General features: G+C 44.7%; 1 protein-coding gene across 1 annotated transcript in view; it reads left to right on the top strand.

Annotated features, from left to right (window-relative positions):
* Window positions 1–26,540, top strand: part of LOC105909027 (collagen alpha-1(XIV) chain) — a 58,622-nt gene that overhangs the window by 7,287 nt on the left and 24,795 nt on the right. The window contains exons 6-23 of the mRNA XM_042710661.1: window positions 7,271–7,426; window positions 7,685–7,804; window positions 8,458–8,622; window positions 8,908–9,100; window positions 9,610–9,745; window positions 10,617–10,746; window positions 11,534–11,679; window positions 12,498–12,627; window positions 13,596–13,735; window positions 14,017–14,143; window positions 14,476–14,618; window positions 14,887–15,019; window positions 15,170–15,214; window positions 17,049–17,191; window positions 19,306–19,435; window positions 20,398–20,520; window positions 20,935–21,084; window positions 25,008–25,124. Of these exons, the coding sequence (XP_042566595.1) occupies window positions 7,271–7,426; window positions 7,685–7,804; window positions 8,458–8,622; window positions 8,908–9,100; window positions 9,610–9,745; window positions 10,617–10,746; window positions 11,534–11,679; window positions 12,498–12,627; window positions 13,596–13,735; window positions 14,017–14,143; window positions 14,476–14,618; window positions 14,887–15,019; window positions 15,170–15,214; window positions 17,049–17,191; window positions 19,306–19,435; window positions 20,398–20,520; window positions 20,935–21,084; window positions 25,008–25,124 (2,427 nt within the window). The remainder of the gene's footprint in view (window positions 1–7,270; window positions 7,427–7,684; window positions 7,805–8,457; window positions 8,623–8,907; window positions 9,101–9,609; window positions 9,746–10,616; window positions 10,747–11,533; window positions 11,680–12,497; window positions 12,628–13,595; window positions 13,736–14,016; window positions 14,144–14,475; window positions 14,619–14,886; window positions 15,020–15,169; window positions 15,215–17,048; window positions 17,192–19,305; window positions 19,436–20,397; window positions 20,521–20,934; window positions 21,085–25,007; window positions 25,125–26,540) is intronic.

Genomic DNA, 26,540 nt, shown 5'->3' with positions numbered 1-26,540 from the left:
GTCACTTTCTCTTCCCCCCCCCAACTTGCTTCACTCTCTCTCTCTCTCTCTCTCTCTCTCTCCCCTCCTCTCCCCATTTCTCTCATTCCAGTTTTCCTCTCTCACATGCTCTCTCTGGTTCTCTCTCTTTCTCGGTTTCTTGTTTTATCTCTTTCTCTTTACTCCATTCCTAAATACTTTTCCTCACTGCATGTGCTGTCCTCACAGGCTCTCCATACTTTTCCTTGCTCTGAGTCATACGCTCTTATTCTTTCTCTCTCTCTCTCTCTCTCTTGCTCTCTCTCTCTCTCGCTCTCGCTCTCTGCCCATTTCTGGCTCATCCCTTCGATTCACTGAATACCCTCTGTTGGCTCCTCTCCCAAGGCAGCATGTGCCCGCACTTGCAGAATACCTTTGAAATGCTATCATGACTCTTTCGGGATGGCCACAGTTTCCACCCTGAACTCCTGTTTTATGGAGCTTGCAGTGCATCCCTACCCTTTACTTTCCTCTCCACAACCCCTGCAGGTGTTCCTTGGGCATCTTAAGACCTTGCATTTAGCTGGCTGAGGCAGGGCCCAGGAAGGGTATTAGACCTGATATGAAGGTGCTAATTGAAACTGTGAAACAGCAAAGCTATACTTTATATCACCACAGCTGTTTGGGTCACCTGACCTCACAAGGAATCGTGACTCACTCCTCAGCCATGTTGATATCACGCTTTGTGTGTGTGTGTGTGTGTGTGTGTGTGTGTGTGTGTGTGTGTGTGTGTGTGTGTGTGTGTGTGTGTGTGTGTGTGTGTGTGTGTGTGTGTGTGTGTGTGTGTGTGTGTGTGTGTGTGTGTGGAAGGAGTGATAGCAGGAGTGTATTATTGGCACTGCTTTAAAAGGGTAGCAGGGATTAAGTCGAATTTTGTTTCCCTGAGTTTAACAATAAGTACCGTGAATTATTGGTCCAGGCTGGAATGGACATATGGGAAGGTTTTTTTTTTTTTTTTTTTACATATGAGAGTTGCAGAATGACAGCCTCTACAACTGAAGCATTTCTGTAATTCTAAAGGTTGTTTGATGAAGATATACAATGCTGTTTCACAATGAACTCTGATGTTGTGGAGGTCTAACCATGAAGGTTACAGCTACGAAATACCTCTGTGAACTATAGTCTCATTGCACTCTGATGAGATGCAGTCCTTTTCCAATGGGGGCTTGGAACATTCCGGCTGGATGGAATGTTCTTTGTGTCTGAATTAACAGGTAGTGCTGGGACTGAGTGCGCTCTGGGCTGAGGACACGCCTCTTTTGTTAACCCTTAATTGCATTGTCATTTGTTCGCACACCTGTAATTGGAACGTATTTGGAGAGACGAGTGAGGTAATGAGATCAGAGCCGGGCTTCTACGTTGATACTCATCAGGGGTTTCTAATATTAGGCCCTGGAGCACACACACACGCACACACGCACACATACCCACATACCCACATACCCACATACCCACACATACCTTATATTCCAACACACACACACACACACACACACACACACACACACACACACACACACACACACACATACTCACACATACCTTATACTCCAACACACACACACACACACACACACACACACACACACACACACACACACACACACACACACACACACACACACACACACACACACACACACACACACACATGCCAGCACATAAACACAAACATATAAACAAACCAGTGGAGGTCTTTTAAGATGAGTGAGCTAAAGCAGCATCTGCTAACATTCTGATAAAGACTAAGGTTGTAAATCTTCTGTGCAGCTATGAGGCAGAGACCTCCAAACAGGACATGGACTCCATCAAAGCGTAGCTATTAAGATGCAGCCAACAGTGTGATAAACACTGCTGTCTCCCTAAGAAACTTCCCCATTTACCAGGAGGAGAAAAAGTTCTTGTTTGCACCGGAGAATTGTCAAGTTCTCAGGAGCTGATTTGCATAGCCCACGGATACTGGCAAACATCTGTGTTCAGTCACCATTACCTAACTAAAGGAGACAAGGACTTGCATGATTTACGGGGTGCTGGCTCTTTTCACACTGTTGTTAGCAGTGCTGTAACGTAATGTCAGAGTATAGATGCGGCATCAAATAATGAATGGTCGCCTTTGTGTGCCTGCAGTTCCTGACCCTGAGCGTACCAAGCGTTACCTCTCTGTGACTCCCATAACTCTCTCCAGATAGCTCCAGAATGAACTACAAGAGACGACAGAAAATAGATCAGTTGGGCTGCAGGACTGACGCTTAGGCCACTTCATATGAGGGATGAATCAACAAATCAAGCTTGGTCCGAAACAAACAACGTCTGCGGAAGTCTGTGTATCTGCATGGCGGAACACACCTCACAGACTCCTCACCTTGACTAATGTCTGAGGGGGTAAATACCCCATCAGCGAATTTTCAGCTCTTTGGAAATGCAGGATAAATTACAGCAGCACGACTTTGACACCTTGTCGGACACTTTGCAAGAACTAGGCTAAATTAAAGGCACCATCCATCTGTCAGGAACAGCGCAGGTTCCACCTTTCAGACTACCATGCAAGGCAGTTAACTAAAGATTTGGGGCGGATCCTGAAACCTCTGGGCACTTTTTAAGTGCTTGACAAGAAACTGAGGAAAACTGAATGATTTGAAGGCGTTCGCTTACTGGAGTGGCTTACAAATGCAGGCTTCTAAATATCTGTCAGTGCCAAACTGACATTACCCATCCCAACTTGCCAGGAAGGAGATTTTATTTTTAGATAAACAAAGAGGTATCTCAACGTGTAATTAGCATTCAGTTCAGAGAGCTAAAACACTACTTATGAAGTGAAAGCTGTGCTGTACATGACAGATGTTGGGAAGAAGACCGTTGGGAGTGGTCCGACACAAACGCAAGTGTAGGCGAGCATACGCAGGCGTGCGCACACACACACACACACACACACACACACACACACACACACACTCACTCACTCAAGGAAATAGGAGCAAATACAGTATGCACACACGTATACTAACTAACAGAGACTCAAAAAATACACACAGAGATACACTTACATACACATAAACACACTTACACAGACACAGAAATACCAACATATGCACAAATATCACATAACACACAAGCTCCTCATATGCACGTCGCACATTGCTGTGGTCTTGGTACTCTGAGTGATCCTTTGTCGTGTAGGCACTCCACAGCCACTAAATGTGCAGCAGAAGTTCATCTGAATATGCGCAGAATGCCGTGGGACACAGTAATTTCCCTGGGGCGGACCCGCGAGCTCCAGAACTTCATCATAATGTCGGAGGCTTGTTTGTTTGTGTCAGCAGTGTTGACAGATAAACATGTAACATCCCCGCGCTGCCAGCAATACGGCAGTCTCGCCATATGGTCCACTGCCTGACAATTTAAAACAAAAGGCCACAAAATCATACAGGAGAGCGCTGGTCTCTCAGCCCTGATCCAGGCTTGTGGTCAGAGACAGCTGGTTGCGATTGAGCAGCAGGTATAAACAATATTCAGAGTGACACAGTGACTTAGATCCCGAAGATAGCAAATTGGTTTTGGTCATGATAAAATGATATGCATACTCATTACTTTTTTGAAAGGAATTTGATTTACTAAATATGATTTATGGTGTTTTGGGAGTGATACGGCTCTAGTAGGCATTTTAGTGCATGGTTTGTTGGCCACATAGATTTAAGACTTTGTGGTTGTCAGTGAGTGTGAATGATTGCGTCAGATTTTGGAAATATAATTCCTCATTTACAAGTCCGTTTATTCCGCTCATTTTCACAGCAACACACTGCTCGGGTTTCATCCTCAGGGCCTGGTTACCATTTCATTTAGGTGACATCACAAAGGCATGTTGTCACCGTAGTCATCAATAAACATCTGTGCAGGGTCCGATAGCCAAGCCAGCTCTGTTATTTCAGTTTGTGGCAGGGAGCTTCAGCTTGTTAACATTCTTACATGTTGTTGCACATTGTCCACTGTCCACTGTCTGGCATTGATAATGACTTTCTGTTGGGATTTAAGGCGGCAGCACTGGCGGTGACTAAATGATTGACATGTAGCTAGATTTAAAGATTATGAAATCGATTTAGTCCTTAATGTCTCAGGTCTGCCATCCACTGATTGATCTACTGAAGGGAGAAGAAGACAAAGGGGCCAGCATTCTTATTTTAGAAGCAATTAGTGTTTCAGAATGAGTTTGGGGCTTGGAGTGGGGGATGGGGGGCATTTTATTTATCTGTGTGTACCTGTCTGCTCTATTTGTTTGTGGGGATATGTCTGGTGTATGGCTGTGTGTATGGCTGTGTTTGCTTTGTGTGTGTGATTGTGATGTGTGTGTGGGGGGGGGGGGGAGTGCATTATAATAATTTACTGAAACAGCTTGAAGTGAGCTGTTTCTCTCACACAGTTAACAGTGATGCTTGTACACTTAGACAGGTATGCATTCCAGAGCTGTCAGTTCGCTCTTGACATAATCTTATGCCATGCTCTTGACATGATCTTATGCAATGCTCTGGCCATGATCTTATGCCATGCTCTTGACATGAGTAGAAGATACATTAGATGGAAGTTCAAATCTTAACTAGCCAAATAAAGCAGCTGTTGATTTTTCAGGCAACCACTGTTTCCTGACACTCATGACAGTGTTTAAATGAAAGCTGTCACACAAACTAAATGCAAGTGTGCACCTGATAACATATATTTTAAAGTGGAAACGGATAGTTTTACTCCTCCACTCCCTGACGACCTCTTACCTCTGACCCCATGACCTCCCAAAGCCTCTTGTCTGGTGGCTTTCCTGGCGTAGGTCTGTGCTGTCAAAAGAAGATCCGCCCTCAGTGCAGCTGGCAGGGGCCCTGCTATTATAGGCACTCTCACTTTGAGCTGCCTCCTTTACTTAACACATACAGAGTGCCTCTGCTCTCCTACTGGGAGCCGTTAAACCCGACAGGGTAAACTCCATTTGCTTTCATTTGTTGCAGGTTCCCTCAAATTAGTGTCTCTTCTCCTGAGTGTTTATGTGTGCACGCGTGTCAACACGCATAATTTACTTTTATGTATGTATTCACTTAGGTTTTTCATTTGGTGGCCCCTGCTGTTACCAGTGAGCTTCAGACTCTGTAGAGACATGTATGGAGTGATTGATCTGCTGTGGGTGAAGACCCTGCCCTCTCTCTCTTTCTCTCTCTCTCTCTCTCTCTCTCTCTCTCTCTCTCTCTCTCTCTCTCTCTCTGGTTCTGCAGTCTGTGCCAAGTGAAATGTTTGAGGGAAAGCACCATTATATTCCATTTGAGGAATCCAGCGTGTTGTAGCATGATAAGCAGCACTAACATTTACTACGGCCACTTTGCTCCTCACTGTTGCTTTATTTTAATCTGTCATTTTCTGTTCCCCTCAACCCCAGTCTGATCTGATACAGTCTACCTGCCTTTCATCAGCTCCAGTCTATTCAACTTCACTTCTCTCTTCTTTTCATTTCACAAATCTGTCTATTCCACACTATTCTCTTGTTCTCCCCTACTCCTATTCCTCTCTCCTATTTTCTGCTGTAGAGCACCCTGCTCTACTCTGATTTGTACTGTTCTCCTGTAATCTATTCCACTCTGTTCTGCTCTGCTACCCTCTATTTGACTTCACTGCAGTCTGCAGTGTTCTAACCCACTCTACATTGCTACTGCATATAGCTTTTCCTTCTTGCACCCTACTCTCCTCCCTACACGACTAGTCTTTACACCTTCATTGTACAATACTTTATTGTCTATTTTCCTTTACGTTACATTCAAAAGTCTGTTACGGACTGTAGTACTCTGTTTCTCGCTACACCACTTCTCCCGTGTCAGAGTAATCTGCTCGACCTTAGTCAGCTCAGCTCTCAGGGAGTTTGGCAAGATAATCAGATCTTGACAGTAAAACGTATAGCCATGTAATGTATGCTAAGTGTATGCATGCCTAACAGGAGAGAATAGACTTCAGTCCTCAAATGCTGATTCCCTCAGCTGATAAATGAGTCTTGTGCTGATGATGCCAGTGTTTGTGCGCAATCAGCCCACCATGTTCTTCATGTTTGCTTATTTCCCCAGGGAGCTCAGACGGCCGAATCGGCGCTAAGATTTGCTTTTCTCCCAGCACGGCTTCTTCAGTCCGCATGAATCCAATGGAAGAAAAAAAAAAAGTTCCCTGTCACCGAGAGCTATCAGGGCTGCAGCAATTTACTGCAGGATTGCCAACGAGGCTGCGATACAGACACCTAATCAGCTCGGCCCAAACCACCAAGGACTCGGGCCGTGGATCAAGCCACGTGTTGATTTGCGCTAAATGCACCAAACTGTCTTTTGTCATCAGTGCGACTTTAGGAGAATGCGCGTTCTGAATAACAATACACCTGTGCTGTCAAGCCGAGTGTGTCCTGAGGATAGTGTGTGGCAAGTGTACATTGGGAGTTTTTTTTTAACATGGTAACAGCAGATGTCTGCCAAGACCCAGGAGGGTTAATAAATTAAATTTGCTATAAGAAAATGTTGCTGGTGCAACCGTGCCAAAGTGGTGCCGATTTATGTGTTATTGGGGGTTGAGAATAGCCTCGTTCCACTGGGAACTCAGAACAATATATTTCACAAATATGACTCAAGGTGCAACATGTTTTATTGAATGTGAATAAATGGTTTGTAATCCTGTCCGACAAACTGTATGTCATTGTGGCTGTAGTTTGAAAAAAAAAAAACCTTCAGAGTGATTTAGTGTCAACCAGTGAAAGAATGTGGAATCAACGATGGTTAAATCAAAGTGTTAAAGATGCCATTTGGTTCACTCCAGAAATGTAGTGCCTGATCTGAAATCCTTTGGTCGTCTTTCTGACTCTCACGGCCAGTCACGCTGAGCCCATCAGCGCTCTTAGCCCATTGCCCTCTCATGCCTGAGTGAAGGCTTGGGATTTATTTTAAAGTTTTAGAGTTTGACGTTAGACTCACACTATCTGAGAGTGTGTTGTATCTGGATAATTCCCAGAGGTATTGTATGCATGCCCCAAAATAGGTTATTGAAAATGGAAAATTACTAAATGACTAAAAAGTGAAATGACTAAATGTCCTTACATTTAAAACGTGCTCACTTTGTTTTTTGTTTCTTTTTTGGACCCAAACTGCACATCAAAAGTTTGAAATTGTGTGATGTTCTTAGAGTTTCAATCTGAGTTTAATCTGAGGATATTGTGGAAAATCTTGGTCAATCTTGCTCTTGTTCTTTGCAGTGGACCTGTTCACGTGTAGTATACCGGCCACTGCAGACATTGTGATCCTGGTGGACGGCTCCTGGAGTATTGGCCGCATTAACTTCCGTCTGGTCCGGGCGTTTCTGGAGAACCTGGTCAGCGCTTTCTCAGTGAGCTCAGACAAGACCAGAATTGGTAAGTGGTCCTCAGTCGTATTTTTAACCTCTCCTCAGTCTCTCTAATGGCAGTAGTAGTAAAGAGGTAATGCAATCAGTCTTACCTTACAACATGAAATTATTTTTTTCTGTTCTGAAATGTCCTGCAATGTTGATGTTCTGCTCTGGCTATTAACAGTTTTTTTTACTCTCTTAAGTACATATCTGTCAGTGAAATGACAAGAACATGAAGTCGTTTTGGCGAAATTACTCTAACTGTGGACATTTCTGCTTTCAGGTCTGGCTCAGTACAGCGGTGACCCGCGGATTGAGTGGCATCTGAATGCCCACACGACCAAAGAGTCTGTGATTGACGCTGTGAAGAACCTACCATACAAAGGAGGCAACACACTCACTGGTACTCACAGACCCCTGGCCACACTGTGGCTTTTTGCGCTTTTGTTCAGGTGCTTCTTACCTAAGTGTCAGCTATTCGCACATAGGCTTGATGCAGAGGCAGTGCTCTAGCATTCAAAGTGCTGCTTTGGCCAAAGCACCTGAGCCTCTGGCTTTATTTAGCACATTTCAAGATGCTCAATACCTCGATAGGACATTTACAGATGTAGTACCTTGTGGACAACAATCGTGCTTCATTTGTTTTGGTCTTTGCAAGTCCACGAGTTCTCTAATCAATACATGGATTGCTTCAGGTTGGTAATTAAGATTACTGAATGCGTACACACCCCAGGGAATTGAAGCATAGTCAAAGTGCATTCATTGCATTAGACCTAACATGTTCCAGATGGGGCCATTTGTGAAGGTGAGGCAGTATCTCTGTGACTAAGCTACCAGGGATGGTGCTAACAATACTAATGTCACAGATTGGATTCCTGTATGAGGCCGCTCCATTGTTAGTCTGTTATACAAATGTCCTGACCCTTAAAGATGCCCAAAGGTCGTTTGTGACTTTGAGAAAAGTGTATTTTCCCCATCTTGCATTCATCATTTGTCTTGAATCACATTACCTGCAACACGTGACCTAAGATAGCCAACGAATGTGTGCATTTCCAGGCCTTGCACTGACGTACATGTTGGAGAACAGTTTCAAGCCAGAGTCAGGCGCCAGGACGGGCATTCCCAAAATCGGCATCCTGATCACCGATGGGAAATCACAGGATGATGTGCAGCCTCCGGCCCAGAGTCTCCGAAATGCCGGAATAGAGCTGTTTGCCATTGGTAAGACATGAGAGTTTAGTTTCCTCAAATAAATAAGGAATAATATACTTCATTACCAATCACTGACCAGTTTATTTGAGATGAAAGCAACAGTGATAGCAGGAGACATGGAAATGATCTTAACCAAGTTATATTAAGATCAGTTGTTCTTTGTAGATTGTAAGATGTAGATGTCAGGTGTAAATGTTTGGAAAATATGAAATATTTATAGATCTATACAGAGATGTATCACATGAGTAACTCTCGACCTTGATCATTAACCGATGTTATGATTGTGTTGTGAAGGTGTGAAGAATGCGGACGAAAATGAGCTGAAGGCCATCGCCTCCCCTCCTAAGGAGACCCACATGTACAACGTGGCGGACTTCGGCGACATGAGCAGCATCGTGGAGAGCCTCACCCGTACCATCTGTGACCGCGTTGAGCAGCTCAACAAGGACATCAAAGGCAAGCAGAAGAGAAGAAAAGGGGCCTGCTGGTTACTACTCCTGGGATTGGTTTAGGTGGATGAGGAAATATAAAAGTTTACCTATTGGTAATCTACTGTATGAGAAATTCTGGAAGTGTCCCCTTATGGCTTCTTTTGTCTTTTTATCTGCGAGGCTTTTGTAATAATTTGGGATAGTGAAACCCAAATTGTACATGTGCACATGTGTTTACTGATTGTAAGCTCCCATATGCAGTCACAACGGCTTTTTGCCTTTAAATCAGATAGGATAGTGAAGGTTTTGACAGGAAATGAGCTGGAGAGAAGAGGTGGGGAATGGGATCGGGAAATGACCGCGGGTCGGATTCGAACCCGGGTCCCCGTTCATGGTCGGGGCTGCTGCTTGCGCCACAGCTCCCCCAGTTTGTTGGGGTTCTTGCGCGTCCTCCTTTACGCTTGACTAAATGAATAAATAATGTGATGTAAATTCGCCTCATTACCTGAATAAACAGCGCCTGACATTTCTGGTGTGTTGTTTTAGGAGTGCCTCTGCCAGAAAGCCCGGCTCCCCCCCGTGACCTGGTGACCTCTGAGGTGACAGCCCGGAGCTTCAGAGTCACCTGGACACACGCGCCTGGTGCGGTAGAGAAGTATCGCGTGGTGTACTACCCTGCTAAAGGAGACAAGCCAGAGGAGGTGAGTTTGTGTGTGCGAGTGTCTATGAGTGTGTGTGTGTGTGTCTGTGTGTGTGTGTGTGTCTGTCTGTCTGTCTGTCTGTTTGTCTGTCTGTCTGTCTGTCTGTCTGTCTGTCTGTCTGTCTGTCTGTCTGTCTGTCTGTCTGTCTGTGTTTGTGTATGTGTGTGATTGTAGTTGTAGGTTTTGTTTCTGCACAATTCCCTTCACTAATGGAGTGAGCATCCAGCACTAATATGGGCTTTGACAGAGATATGTCTGAAAACTCAGATAGGAGATCACAAGATCTTCTGCTGACAGACATCCAGATTGCTGCTCTGCTTCAGTATCACCCAACCACATGCACACACAGAACCCCAACCACATGCACACACACAGAACCCCAACCACATGCACACACACAGAACCCCAACCACATGGACACACACAGAACCCCAACCACATGCACACACAGAACCCCAACCACATGCACACACAGAACCATGTCTGGAATCAGCCTCTCTTTGGTTACACCACTCTTAAAGCCAGCATATTGTGCTGTGACAGATAGGAGAGGAGGTTGAGCTGTGCTGCTGTAAAAAAAAGAGTCTTGTTGTACGTGCTAATACCACTTGGCCCTCTCCATCTGTTCGAAGAGGATGAGACGCCGTGTTTTTGTATGGGCTTGCATGGATGTGTTTGAGACAACAATGTGACAGACAGTATGTATATGATAGACAGCATTTGTGAACATTGTGATGACATAGAGAGAGAGAGAGAGAGAGAGTGTGTATGTGTGTGTGTGTGTGTGTGTGTGTGTGTTTGTGTATTTGTGTGTGTGTGTATCTGTACTCATCTTCTCTCTATTATAACTATCATGGTGGGCGTTGTGCAGGTGGTGGTGAAAGGCAGTGAAAACACGGTGGTGCTACGCTACCTGAACTCCCTGACCGAGTACCAGGTGGCCCTGTTCGCAGTCTACAGCAACACTGCCAGCGAAGCTCTCCGGGGCACAGAGACAACACGTGAGTGCCTCTGAATGAACCGCATGACTCACCGCACACTTACAACCCAATACAGTAGCAGGGGAAAAGCATTATCGTCCCCCAGGAAGTCCATCAGACAAGGGCTACGGGAAAGCAGAATGGCAAAATGGGGACCAGAAATTGCCCTCTTTGTACTTTGGTGTGAAAACTGGTCAAATGGCAGGAGCCCGAGAATGTAGCGCAGACAGCAATGACTCAATGAAAGAATGTAAGATTGCACATCTTAGAGTATATGAACTAGCTGGCAGGTGTATGACATCGGGAAAAAACTAAAAAGAAAAAAAGACATGCACATTTATATCACAATCTACTAGCCCATGAATAATGAAAAATCTATTTACCTTAAAACATTCTGTGAAGGAAGAAATGTGGCTTTTGTCCACAACTAATCACGACATGGAGAGTTTCTCGAATCAAGAAAAATCAGGTTTAAATGGACGTTAATGCTGTTACCTAATATAACCCTTCTGTTGTCCTTAGAGGTTATATCACAGCAACTCTGCTCCCCTGGACTGCAATCAGGACCCGCAATCACACTTCTCTGTTTTTCTATTATTCATCGACGGGCCAAGTGGAATTAGAGTCATTATGGCACGGCTGTGTATATCAGCGACAGACCGACCTTGCCTCAAAGTTAATAATGTCGTGAATTGGGGTTGGGTGGGTGTGAGCGGAGGGACAGGACGGCGCGGCAAACAGGCGGGCAGACAGATAGATGGTGGCGGTGACTTGTCCTCTGAGTTGTTTTACCTCTCTGCCTCCACAGTTGCCTTGCCCATGGTGGGCGACCTGGAGCTCTTCGATGTCACGCACAACAGCATGATCGCCCGCTGGAGAGGAGCGGCGGGCGCTTCGGGGTACATGATCCTCTACGCCCCTCTCACAGAGGGGGAGTCCGCCGACGAGAAAGAGGTGAGAGGAAGAGATGGAGGGGAAAGACAGAGAGACAAAGAAATGGGTGAGAGATGGTGGTGCAGGCAGGGCAGTAGTGGGGTGGGAGATTTGAATTGGGGAGATTAACATTTCAGGAAGATGGAGAGAGTGAAAGGGTGTGAAAGTGAGTTAGAGAAACTGGACAGAGAGAGAGAGAGAGAGAGAGAGAAAGACAGATAGAGTGAGGAAAGGGAGGGGAAATGGAGAGAGAAAATTGAGGTCAAATTGAGGGAGTAGGGAATCATTAAGAGTATCCATTAGAGCCTTTCCCAGCTCCTAATTCTCATTATGAGATAACACTCCCCTCAGGCAGAATAATCACACTGGGTTCAGGCACTCCTTTTAAAGAGCCGTTCACCTGCCAATTTACTCCTAAAATGAGTTCCTACTCTAAACTGGAGAAAACCTAAACTCTCTCCATTCATGTGTCCTGGGTTTATGAGCTGGTTTAGTGGTGGTGGGATGGTGGCACTCTTTGGGGTTTTGGCCTCAGGGACTGAGGACTCTCGATGCCCTCGAGGGGGCCCTGCTGCTTAGCATTAACACAGAAATTCTGTCCAAACGCAATCTAATCTTATGGTGACCAATGTGGTGTGTCTCTCTCTCTCTCTCTGTGTGTGTGTGTGTGTGTGTGTGTGTGTGTGTGTGTGTGTGTGTGTGTGTGTGTGTTTCTGTGTGTGTGTGTGTGTGTGTGTGTGTGTTTCTGTGTGTGTGTGTGTGTGTGTGTGTGTGTATATATGTGTGTGTGTGTGTGTGTGTGTGTGTGTGTGTGTGTGTGTGTGTGTGTGTGTGTGTAGGTGAAAGTGGCAGAGAGTGTCACAGAGGTCGAGCTTGAGGGTCTGACCCCAGACACTGAGTACACCGTGACTGTCTACGCCATGTACGGAGACGACGCCAGTGACCCTATGACCGGCCAGGAGATCACATGTGAGTCATGGGGGAAACTATCCAGGACGTTTGATACTCACACCAGCAAAGATTGCATTGTCATTAACTCAGTTGCTTTGGTCTGCTGAAGCGTCATGATCCAAGGTCTTTGGGCAATTTGGGATGCTTAATTACTAACATAAATTATTAACAGCCATAGAATATGCCCTGAGAAAAAGATACTAATCTAATCAGATCATGAATAGCTTATGATCTATACTGGTGTCTGACCTTAGTTATTTCTTTTTTTTAAATATGAAGGATCAATCAAATCAATCAAGAGAGGAATCTTTAGCAGTGGGCTTTTTTTTAGATGTCAGTGTTGGGGTGGGGGGATGGGTAGAAGCAAACCGCTGCATGACCCCTCACGTTCTTCCCCACAACTTTAAAATTCTCTGCCCGAACTTCCTCCTTCTCCTCTGTGTGAGCACCTCTGCTCAGGCTATTCCGGCTCTGAGCCGCTGCTAAATTGAGGATAGTGAACCTTCCTGCCCTCGGCCACTCTGATGGAAAAACTGCAGAGCCCAAGCTGCGCCGGGTGAATTACAAAGCTTTACGCACCTTCTTCTTAGTCCAAGGGCGTTAGTCGGAGGGAGGCAGTGCTTAGCCGGGAGAGGTCTCCATGGTTAATTAAATGGTTATTGTTGCAATGCAGTGACATTGGGAATCACCCTCTCAAGGGTCTGTGCCCTACTCTTGCTGTTTCTAACTTTGTGAATCTGCATCTCTCTCTCTCTCTCTCCCTCTCACTCTCTCTCTCTCTCTCTCTCTCTCTCCCTCTCACTCTCTCTCTCTCTCTCAATTGAGGTTAGATTGTTATCTCAGACTTAATTATTACCCAAACTAAATACATTCAGATGCTCTTCCTTGTTAGTCTGACAGCTTTATATCTTTGTATTCTTGCATTCGTTTGTTGAAAATCTGTCCTCCTTTCTCTGTCTCTCTTTCCCTGCCCTTTCTCCTCTCAGTGCCACTCTCCCCGGCACGTAACCTCCGCATCACAGATGTCAACCACACCTCAGGTCGGCTGACTTGGGATGAAGCTTCCAGGAAGGTCAGAGGTTACCGCATCGTGTATGTGAAGTCCAGGGGTGCACAGAGCAGCGAGGTATGGGGTTTTCACAGGTTCTCCAGACTACTGGTTGTGTGATTTTTTCTCTCTGAGACATATATGCAACAACTAGTACAGCCTTGATTAAAACATGAACATCAGCTATTATTAAGCAACCTGTTATCGCACAAGAGCTGCAATCATGCTACATAGTCACCACACAATACTATGCCGAAATTAGGTTACAGTAATGATGGCACTTCTGTGTGTGAGGTTATACCAGAACTTGACCCCATGATATTTCCCCTGACCTCATTATGTCCGGTGATTCGACACAGTTTGAGGTGGGCCGCATCACCAGCCACCTCCTGCAGAACCTGACCTCTCTGACGGAGTACGCAGTGGCCATCTACGCCATGTATGAAGAGGGTCAGGCTGAGGCTCTCAAAGGCAGCTTCACCACCAGTAAGCACCTCTGAACCTTTGTGCTGGCGTGATTATTTATAATACAGCAGTCATTCAACACCATGCCATTGTGTTTATCATTGATATTACATGAACAGCTACATGAACAGCTATTTGATCAGTGGCAAAGGACACAAATAAATAAAGCTTTAGACTTTAGGCTTGTACTGTTATGTACTCGTATGCCATTACAGACGTGGTCAAATTATTTAATACATTAACCTATAGTATGTTGTGATCCAGAGTGTGGCTGTTGCCAATTGTTATCTCAGATGTTACGTCAGATGTTGACTATGTGAGTGTTTCCACAAAATCTTGTGTTTCTGCTGCAGAGACTGTTCCTGAGCCTCTGAACGGGCGAACCAAAGAGGTCAGCTACAACAGCTTCAGAGTCAGCTGGCAGCACCCTGCCACAGATGTCGTCCTTTACAAGCTCTTGTGGGGAGAGAGTGATGGCGACGGAGACGTTGAAGAGGTGTCTGTGTTTCTGCCTGTTTCATGTGTCAGCCTGCCTCTCTTCAGATGTGTCTGTCTGCATACATATCTATCTGCCTGTCAATCTTCATAGATGTGTCTGTCTGTCTGTATATGTGTGGCTGTCTGCCTGCCCGTCTGTCTGTGTGTCTATTTTTATGTCTGTCTGTCTTCCTGTCTGTCTTTTATTTTGTCTTATTCAGTCTGTTTAGTCTACTACATTTAAATGTATTAAACAAATCTGTCCTCTTTCCCCCTGCTTGTTCAAGGTGTTGGTGAATTCCCAAACAAACACCTATCTGGTGACTGGCCTAAAGCCCCTCACCGAGTACGAGGTGTCTCTCTCCGGAATATACAAAGATGAATCAGAGAGCGAATCAGTCATCCTTCTGGAAACCACTGGTAATAAAGCTAGACAGAACACAAAAGTTTCACTTGACAACTTTGCTTTTTACCTCAGCTAGTGTTTTCTAAGCCTTCTGTATCAATCTCCATAAAGTAATCTTGAATTGAGAGGCTTGGCTGTGTTCATGTTCTCCACATTTCTTGCAGCGGCAGGAACCACAACCATCAGAACCACCACTACAATAGCTGCAGGTAGGTTTACCTAAGCACATTTTCGACTTTCTCAATATTGCATGCGTGTATGCTGGATTTGTTGAGTCTGCAGATTCGGCTACAAAAGACATAAAGTGATCTGTGTGTTCATATCCAGACTGCTTGCATATCTTATGCATGACATATAACTGGTCTATAAGATTAAAGAGGACCTATTAAGCTCTTCCGCTTTTTTCCATTTCCTTTAGGGTGTTATATAGCTTTTGTTGTTCATTAAACGATCTGCAAAGTTACAAAGCCCAAAGTACACGTCAGATGGAGTAACTCTCCCACAGAAATCACTTTTCCCAGCTGCCTGAAATTCTCGTTGGAATTCCAGCCCTTTTCATTTGTTACAAGATGACACAATCTCGTAACACAATCCTTATTGCCCGCCTAGCGGGAAGTTTGGCAACCCCCCACACACAACGCAAAGCAACTACTGGAGGTCAGGACCAGTTTGTTTGTATTGTAACTATGTCGAGAGGATGCTGTCTCCTTTGGGGAAGTGCCCTTTGTACGCCCTGCCAAAGGTAGAACAACAGAGAAGTCAGTGGTTGAAATTCATTTTTACCACCACTGTTCCCTCCACTAGATAATTTATTATCGTTAACAAATAATTTAGCATAATTTTCGAGCAGTAATTCATCATCATGATCAGAAATCATCATCAAATGTCCGGTACTTTCCACTTTAGATTTGTGCTGTGCTGCGAAGGGTGTGAAGTTCTTTTCAACCGCTCTGGAGGTTGACCAATTAGAACAGAGTGGGCGAGCTGACAGAACGGAAAGAGGGGTGTGGGTGTGTGTGTGTGGGGGGGGGGAGTGAAAGACACAGGAGCTCTATACAAGCGTTTCAGATACGGGTGAATAGAGATGAACAGTACGAGAAAAGTAATGTGTTTTTTGAACGTTGAAGCATGTAAATCTAATCTAGTAGACCCCAAAGACATTGGAAATGAAAACGAATACCATAATACGTCCTCTTTAAAATAATCCAATAATTCATCCATCTATCCAATGACCTGATAATCGATCCATCAGGAGGTTTTAATATGTAGTGTATAGACTGACATGTTCTGTTATACGATAAGACGCTTTGAATGACAACTAAAAGTGAATGCCAATGAATGTACTGAGTCCTCTATTGTTGGCCATGAAGGCCCGTCTCCCACTGTGTAAACATGCCAGCCACACTAAAGCCCAGACCAGCTTGGCAGCTCTGTGTAGATCTTGGAGCTGCCGCTGAGGAAATTGCCCACCCACACACCAAGATGATAGTTTACAAATTGAGCTAATACCAATCCTGAATATAGGAGGAAATAAATGAATGCATGTGTCAGTAGGGCGATTACCTTCTTATGAGGATTTAACCAAATACAGTGAATAAATATCCCAGCAACACATGGTGACCAGATCTCAAGGTCTGTAGGGGTTGGTTTATGAAGGCCATAAACAAAGAGGACTGAATTTAGATAGAGGATATGGATTTCTCAGGGAAACATGTGGTGTCATGCCAAATGTGTGTGTACCGTCACATTAGCACATATTTACTTTGACTTTAGAGTCAGACATACAGTATATCAAGCTTAAAATGCCATTTCCTCCCCTGCATATATTTAGTCATGTTTTCCATTTCTTGATGCAGTCTTACAGTGTTTATGAACAAGTCACGGGACATCAGAGCATATTTCATTAGATGAATTTAGAATGTGTTCACATAATATCCCATAATTATACCCACCTACGTACATCACAAGCTTTTGATTTTTTTTTTCGTGATGTAAACCTGTAATAAAATGTCAGGCACCTGATGGAACAATTCTCCCCCTCAGTGGTGCGTCAGGCTGTGAGGAACGTGCAGATCAGTGAGCAGACCACCTTCAGCTTCCGCGTCTCCTGGGAGCTCCAGGACCCCAACGTCCGTCAGTACCGCATCTCCTACGTGACCAGGCAAGGGGACCGCGCAGAGGAGGTGGTGAGTGTGGTGGCGCTTGGACTCTTTATTCTACCCTCATTGTCCTCTCCTCTCCTGTTTACCCTTTCAATTTTGCTGCCTTATGTTGCTCAGTTTCTTCTCGACCCCACTCTGATAGAGACATTTAGGGCGGACATGTTTATCCATCTTGTACTCTTTGCTTTTCAGCAACACTGTTGTGTTACCAGATGAAATTCAAATATTTTATTGAGACCCAGGTATATCTCATGTGAGCTTCATTGCACGCATCACAACTTTTGAGGAATTGTGTTGTTCGCATTTCAGAACCACTTGTCTAATGGACAGCTCCTTAAGCAGGAGTTTGCTGAGGGCCCTACATGTTTGTTCGGCAAACCCCTTGCTAGTCCTGGGCGGCCAGGGTTTGACTTGTTCTCTTTGTTCAAATTTGATTTGACTACAGGCATTATAAATACTTGATGAAGTAGTGCGCCCGCATCATAAAATCCAATTTTCCCAGCCTTCAACTGATGGAGGGGTAGATGTCACTCGGCACACACCCAAAGCGCCTTTGGTATTTTTTGATCTGCGGGGGCCACACATTTGGCACTAAATTGATTTGTCAGACTCCATGCTCCACAGTTGTCATGACTGTGAAACTTCAGGGTGGAGAAGGCTAGACTGTATGCAGTCGGAATGCAAACAAGAAGGAGTGTGTGGTATATACTGTAGTTGTTGAGCTGTGGCATTCTAGCGTTTTTTCGAGTCTTAATGCATTGTTCTTATTATGTTATTTGAGTTTTGTTGGCTATTCAGTAAAACTACTTACACATTCCAACACATTTGACATACTTGGCTCCAGTCTTGTAGCCCTAATATGTGTTTGGTGGAGATTGTTTACTACAGCTTTGCCACTTATATAAATAATTGAAGTTTAACTTCTGGCTAAATTTAAGTGCACAGCTAGACAATTAAATATGTATTCCTTGAGTCAAATGAATGGACTACATTCCCACTCAGTTGTGTGCTGTGCCAACTGTGAAGTTGTCCTACTTCTGCAATATATCACCATGCCACATCTCTTTGTTCACTTTTCTTAAGGATGAATTTAATGACTTTTATGTTCTCTGTCATAAAAGGCACCATGATAAATGCCTGCCCTGGCAAGGGATTGCGTAGAAAAAAAAAATGGAAAAGATTGACACACAAAGCTGTGGAGCTTTTCAAATCCGATTTTCTTGCCTTTGCGTCAAAGAGCCCTCTCATCCTGCCCGGGAAGCTCTGCAGATACCCCGTTATCAACCCTAAATCACTCCAACAGTGTAGAGATAACCCAGACGCCCTGCTGCCAGCTTCCAAGTCTACCCATTTCCAAAAGCAGGGCAGGCAGGTCATGGGGGGGAGGAGGAAGTGATTTCCTGTAGTGATTTATTTATCGACCCAATTGTGTCAAAAAAAACTGAATTGCTTTGCTAATGTAATGGCTGTATTAAAAGCCCAGTGAAAGCCTATTGTGTCATTTCGCTCACTTTTTACGCTAAATTTGATTGTCTCAGTTTGTGTGGGTTTTGCAACGATTTATTTCCCGAGCAGTATTTGCTGCTGGCTGCAGTCCCATTTGTTTAGTTGGTCGGTGTTGAGCGCATTGTTATTCCCTGCCAGTGGTATGCATAGATATAAAGAACAATGATGAGCTTTGGTGCACAGTCACAGAGAGAACAGAATATTAAAATCCGATTTCCCCATCTTTACTCAAAGGTTGCTCTCTCAGAGAGAGATCATGCTGATGGTCCTAACGTTCTCTCCCACAATGACCTGTTTTACTTTTAACAGTTGTTTGCAAATGCTTTTTGTACAGGAGATGAAAAAACTATTGCCCTTGTTCACCGAATGTGTGAAATTTAACAGTGTTACTATAAACTGTTCACACTTCGATAACGCGTGTACCCCTTACATTATCAGAGAAAGTATTCACTAACCTTTTCAGGGAGAGTGAAAAAAACTTCTTTTGAGAGAAATGATTTGATTGACTGGTGATGTTTCCCACATTGTTCTCTAGATTTAACCACTATTTTTCATGTTCTGCTAGTTCACTTTGACATGTGTTGTATTCCCAGACTGCTCACGACTATATGTTATCCCTCTCTCTCCCTCAGACCATGGTTCCAAGTCAACAGAAGAGCCTTCTGCTTCAGTCTCTGCTGTCAGACACTGAGTACCAAGTCACCGTCACCCCCGTGTACGCAGATGGACCGGGCCCCGTAATGACCCGCGTGGGTCGCACCCGTGAGTCTGCTCCACTCCTGCTTCATCTCTTGTGGTTAGGGTGCCCTAGGTTACTCTGCCTCTGATCATTTATTCACTCTCAAGACATCAGTGGTAACCCCACTGCCATTCTCCCCATTCAGCAAATCAAACCTGTCAGAAGCATCTTTAAAAGGGAAAAAGTGTCTTTGAATTAAGGTCACCATGACAACCTTGAGGAGGGGTAGATCACCAAGAGGGGCAGTAGGCATCCCAGCTACAGGGGACCAGAGGGACATCTTCTGGATATAAAAAATACCACCTCAACCTTTATTACACTGATAATTTCAGTCACCTCTTAAAGACGGATAGAAACCGGAGCCCTTTTAAGGTTTTGAAGGACCTTAGAACCATTTGCAGAGGAGTTCTTTCTAGAGAGTTTTGATGGTTATGAACTTTTAAAATAACAAGTACTAGTTACCACAGATGTTGTTGCTTTCTTAGCTTTACTGTTTACTTAGTACTTAGCTTGCAGTGGACCAACCACAGGTTCTGCCAATATGCACTATGTTGTGATATTACTTGACTTGACTTGAAAGTAAACATAACATGTATATCTCACCTGCATAATACTGTGAGTTTGTTTTGATAAGTGCTTAAAAATAGTCTGTGAGTACTTATTGAGAATTTTGTTGGCAATTTCAACTGAAATCATTTCCCCTTAAAAGGTTCAAGTTAATGTGTGTAATTTTCATAAAATTACAGCAAAGGAATATACAAGTGCACAATATGTTATTTCAAGACCCATTAAGCTTAAACAGTGCACACATTCCAAATGTAACTTCAGCTCTTGAACAGAAAGGAATGATTTATGAGGTTATTAACGCATATTTCAGATGTGCAGAACAGTAAAGATAAACGCTTTTTTCCTCCCTCCTCTTCTCTCTCAACCCCTATTTACCAATTTCTTCCTCCACTTTCCCCATCCCTTGTTTTTTCTTTAGTGCCTCTGACTTCGCCTAGGAACCTAAGAGTGTCTGAGGAGTGGTATAACCGTTTCCGAATCACCTGGGATACACCCCCATCACCCACCATGGGATACAGAATTGTCTACCAGCCCACCTCTGGTACTGCCTCAGTTGAGCCTCTCGCGTCATTAATCAATCATTCTTAATCAATCAATGAAGATTTGTCTTCACTTACACCCCAGCGACTATGCGTCTTAGAGATCTTTGCCTCCACCTTGTCCAATATTTTCGTACAACAGGACACTTTGGCAGCCATTATTTCTTACTTACTTATTGCCTATCTAGTGCTGTCTTAGCCTGTCTCTGAATGCCTGTTGCTCCCATCTTGATTTTTGCTGGAATTGTACATACTTATAGATCTGGCCGTACCAGGCTAAATATAGCTTCCTTTGGAGGGGGGAAACTGCAAACAGAGCATACGCTTAGACATGAACTTGGTGCTGGTGATTGAGATTATAATTTTGTGATGAGGTATTTTACCTCTGACCTTTTCTGAACCACACCCTCTCACAGGCCCAGGGCGCGCCCTGGAGACGTTTGTGGGTGAAGACGTGAACACCATTCTGATCCTCAACCTGCTCTCCGGCACTGAGTACAGCGTCAAAGTCATCGCCTCATACACCACAGGCTCCAGCGAGGCGCTCATTGGGAACGCCAAGACATGTGAGTGACAAGTCATCTCCCCCTCCCCCTAACCACACATTCCACACATGCTCAATTCAGGTTCCACCCTAAATCACAATCAAAGGCACCAGCACCGCATGTCAGAGAGATATGTAGCCAATGGTGATGAACTTGACGAGACTCGTTCCAAGTAAACATGCTAATTTTCACTGCATCTGAACTTCACTGAGTTAATTTACGATATTTCTATATTTAAAATCACAAGGCAAGGTTTGTCACATTGTAGTGAAACTGAGACATCAGCACAAGGCATTTACATTTACATTTTACATTTAGTCATTTAGCAGACGCTTTTGTCCAAAGCGACGTACAAGGGAGAGAACAGTCAAGCTAAGAGCAATAAAAAAGCATGGTGTAACAATAAATACTACTTTACATGAGAATTAGAAAAAACAACAACCTAGAAAAGAGGAAAAAGAAGTGCAGGAATGTAACTGCTGAAGTGCAAGTTAAGCGCTAGTCAGGTGCCAGTTAGGAGGGGAGGTGCTCTCTGAAGAGTTGGGTCTTCAAAAGCTTCTTGAAGGTAGAGAGGGACGCCCCTGCTCTGGTAGTACTAGGCAGTTCGTTCCACCAACGTGGAACTACAAATGAAAATAGTCTGGATTGCCGTGCTTGCACGGACGGCAGTGCCAAACGACGCTCACTAGACGAGCGCAGCGTCCTGGGTGTAACATTTGCCCTTACAAGAGCATTTAGGTAGGTGGGAGCAGAACCAGTAAGCACTCTGTAGGCAAGCATAAGTGACTTGAACTTAATGCGAGCAGCTACTGGCAGCCAGTGGAGCTCGATGAGTAGCGGGGTGACGTGTGCCCTTTTCGGTTGGTTGAACACCAGACGCGCCGCCGCGTTCTGGATCATCTGTAGTGGTTTCACCACGCAAGCCGTCAGGCCCGTTAGGAGGGCGTTGCAGTAGTCAAGGCGGGAGCTCACCAAGGTTTGCACCAGCAGCTGGGTGGCATACTGGGTTAGGTACGGCCTGATTTTGCGGATGTTGTATAGCGCAAAGCGGCACGACCTGGAGACAGAGGCGATGTGGGCCGTGAAGGTCAGTTGGTCATCAATAATGACCCCGAGGTTTCTTGCTGTTTTGGATGGAGCAAGAGATAAAGAGTCAGTATTGATCTTGATGTTGTGGTGGATGACCTGTTTGGCTGGGAAGACCATCAGTTCCGTTTTGGCCAGGTTCAGCTGAAGGTGGTGATTTTTCATCCATGTGGATATATCAGCGAGACAGTCCGAAATCCGCGCCGAGACCATGGTGTCCTCAGGAGGGAAAGACAGAAACAGTTGAGTATCATCGGCATAACAGTGGTAGGAAAAACCATGCGAGCGGATGATAGGGCCCAACGAGGTGGTGTAAATGGCAAAGAGAAGTGGTCCCATCACCGAGCCTTGGGGCACCCCAGTGGTGAGGCGGTGAGGTACAGACAGCTGACCTTGCCATGACACGTTGAACGAGCGCCCAGTGAGGTAGGATTCAAACCAGGAGTGCGCATTGCCAGAAATGCCCATACTTGACAGTATGGACAGAAGGATGCGGTGGTTGACTGTATCAAACGCAGCTGATAAGTCAAGCAGGACGAGAGCCGAGGATTGAGCTGCTGCTCTAGCTGTTTTTAAGGCCTCCATTACAGACAACAGGGCTGTTTCGGTGGAGTGACTGCTTTTGAATCCAGACTGGTTCGGATCGAGGAGATTGTTCTTTGACAGGAACTCGGTGACCTGTTTGGAAGCTGCCCTCTCAATGGTTTTAGATAGGAGCGTGAGAAGTGAGACCGGTCGATAGTTTTCCACCTGAGTGGGATCGAGAGACGGCTTCTTGAGCAGCGGCGTTACCCGAGCCACTTTGAAAAGAGAAGGAAATGTTCCAGAATTAAATGAAGCATTAATCACCTGTGTTATTGCTGGTAAGACGGCAGGCGATATGGCTTGAAGGATGTTGGATGGGATGGGGTCCAGCGGGCATGTAGTTGGACGGCTACCTGTTAGGATTTTGGAGACCTCACTCTCGCTGAGAGGGATGAAAGAAGGAAAAGATGAGCTATTGACGGTTGCGCCCTTAGGGGAGGGGGACAGTTGGTCGAACTGTTGCCCGATGGCTGCCACTTTCTCTGTGAAAAAGGAAGCAAAGTTATCAGCAGTGAGGTTAGTAGCTGGGGGGGGAGGAGGAGGGTAGAGCAGAGTTTTGAAGGTGGAGAATAGTTTCCGAGCGTCAGTTGCACCGTTGATTTTGTCATTGAAAAAAGTCTTCTTAGCAGCAGTGATGCTGGATGAGAAGGAGGCCAGCAGTGTCTGGTAGCTTGCAAGATCGTCCAGCGCGGCAGATTTGTGCCACTTTCTCTCAGCCGCTCTGAGATTGGCATTACAGTTTTAAGATTCTTATTAAAAGTGGACTACCTAACCACCAAGTTTCTTTATTGTGTAAATTGCATGAGGCTTTTTCAGTGTTCATTGTAGATAGGAGACAGAGCTAAACCTAAAGAGAGTATAGTGCTTAGTGAACACATCTGGAGAGTACTCTATTAATTTTAAAAGGAAGCTTTGGGGTCAACGTGAGCACCTTGCCGTCAGTAATATTTGATGGACTCAGTTCCTCAGTGACTGAAGGGAAACGAACGAGGCATGTTTTGTTTGCTAGCTGTTTTGACAAGAAGACCCGTACGCAAATACTCTGTGTATTTCATTATTCACCACTGGTGTGCTTAATTGTTCCCACTATCCTGTAATCACACAACAACAGCTTAGAGGTCGTGCTGAGGGGTCAGTCCATATCCGCTCATGCTGTAACTAGCTGGAGGTGGATAATCAAACTCCCCCTCACCCCAGACTGAGACTGACTATTCAACGTTGATATTAGGTGCCAAGGCAAGCGGGCATAGCATGATATCTCTGTCTCGCCATAATTGAGATCATTGTCTTATTAGCGCCGGCACATCTCTGGTAATCAAAGCAGCTGTGTAATGATGCTTGTTCCTGCCTGCATAAGAATGGGAGATCCGTCTGCGGCATCGTCGAGCAGTGCCAGTCAGACGGGGCGTTTAACATGCTAATTAGCTAATGGATCAAACCTGTCAGACTTCAGTCACTATCTCAATTTCCTTGGCTAGTTTTGGCACTTTGCCGATGGAATGGTTGAGAGATTTGCCTGTCTATTTTTTGAAATTTTAGAAGTTGTGATTTGGATTCCTTTAGCAGTCGCCAGGTCATTCGATGCACACATCATTCTCGCTGATTTGTTTTCACCATGATAGACAAACACATTCTGAAACTACACAGACCAGAAAAAAGCTGAAATTATGCACAGAATGGATACTGTATACTGTGTGACTGAGCGTCATCCTATGGGCACATACGGTTCTGATCAGCTAGTTGGAAGCATATGTCGTGGTTGGGAGCAACGGCAACTGAAAATTAGTTTATCTTGCTGTAAGGAAAATACCCATTTCCTAACCCATCTGCCACATTACTGCCCACTATGAGTTCAGAGAGTCGGCTCTCGTAGCAGTTTCTCATGGAGAAAAATACTATAGTCAGTGGCTCTCCCACTGACTTGGAGCACACCACAGAAATCATTCAGGACCATTATCAAGTAGAGGAGACTGCTACCACGTGACTCTTATCTATCTGTCATCTTATTCCAATTCTGGTAAACAGAATTCTGCTCTAACATTGACATTGTCGCAACAACAGCCATTTTACAGACTTGTTCAGCCTGTTTATCAGATCTCTGCCAATCTAGGCTTAATATAATTCATATTGTCATGTTTTCTGAAATATATGTTTAAATGGTAATGAGGAACTTGCTGGAACAGTTTTTTTCTTTCTGACCTACAGTAGTTGAGCTGTTTGCAGATGCAGATGCAGACACGCGGGTGAACTTACTCTGTCTTTTCTCCAAACAGTGTACCTGGGCGTGACCAACCTGAAGACCTACCAGGTGCGGACCACCAGCATGTGTACCCAATGGCAGCCACATCGCCATGCCACCCTGTACCGCATCATGCTCGAGTCTCTTGTTAGTGAGTATCAGATGATTCTTGTGGCACCTCCAGTTCTGACTCTTGGTCTTCAGTCAGCTAGGAGATGTCTGTCCCAGTTGTCTCCTAACTCACTATAGCGTGAGCACTATGAATCTTATCATGTGCTGTTAAGAATGCTTTTTTTCTGGAAAGAGCGGAAGTGTCATATATTTCATATATTCTGATCTACTATATACGTACGGTATATCCCCCTGTATAATAGATGTCAGATATGATTAATGCAGTTCAGGTTAGTACATGACCAGTATAGGCACAGTAGGTACTGGAGTTATGGGGAATCCTTTTGTGTGACTCCAGCATTTCAGCACAGTATGAGCTACCGTATCAAGCAGGATCGAGGCTTTGGGGAACGAGACAGGGAGTCTCTAAATCTCTTAATTCCAAATCTTGCACACAAAAATCTTGCACATCCATTTTGGCCATCTCGGTTCCCTATATAAAGAAAGCAAAAGAGAGAGAAAAAGAAAGAAAGAACGAAAAAAGTGAGCTAGACAGGGTATGTGCACAGGAGACTGAGAAAGAGACGGTAAATCCAGCTCAGTATTTGGCTAATATCACCTAGTGGACTATAGTGCTGTGCTGTGCAGATCTTGCTTGCTTCGCTGGGCATCACTTGAAGCCTGGATAGCACACGGATATTGAGCTCAGTTGACACAGGAGACACCACAGATGTGGACCTCAATTTCCTCTCTGACGTGTGTGTGTGTCTGTGTGTGTGTGTGTGTGTGTGTGTGTGTGTGTGTGTGTGTGTGTGTGTGTGTGTGTGTGTGTGTGTGTCTGTCTGCTTTTGTGTATGTGTGCACACATGTGAGTCTGCAAGAAAGTGAAATACCATTTTGCTTAAAGCTCATATTTAAGCCCTCTAAATGGCTGCGCTATATGTACTGGGCTGTCTGTGCTAAGTGTTAGTGCTTTGTGAGTGTTCCTGTCTCTAAGATTATACGTTAATGTTAGTTTTCCTTTAAGTGTCAATGCCGAAGAATGTGTTAAAGACAGTACTCCATAGGAGTTGATGACACGGTAAAGGAAAATGGCAGTACTTGTGTGAATAAGCACCACGACTCTCAGGGTGCATAATCAGACACCACCACTGCTCTCCGAGCCAAAAATGTAGATTCAACAAAAAAAAAAACGCTCACACTTGATTTCCTGCACAGGGGCGGCTCTTTGGGTCAAGATAAGGTGGTGATATGGTTGGTCGGTAATAACTGCTTCTATTTTGAGGCAAGTAGAGGTGGTAAAGGAAAGCAATGTTTCCAGTGAATTGTGATAGGAGCAGTTCTGACACCTCAACCATTCTCATTTTTTCTCCAATTAAAAGGAACATCCTCAAAGCAACACTCTGTTATATTGAAGTTAAGACAAACATGAGATGCGAGCAATTTTTCAGGTTGT

This window comes from Clupea harengus, chromosome 19, assembly GCF_900700415.2.
Source record: "Clupea harengus chromosome 19, Ch_v2.0.2, whole genome shotgun sequence".
NCBI classification, from domain to species: Eukaryota; Metazoa; Chordata; class Actinopteri; order Clupeiformes; family Clupeidae; genus Clupea; species Clupea harengus.
Note: the sequence above shows the minus strand (reverse complement) of the source record. Positions and strands in the feature narration are given on the sequence as shown.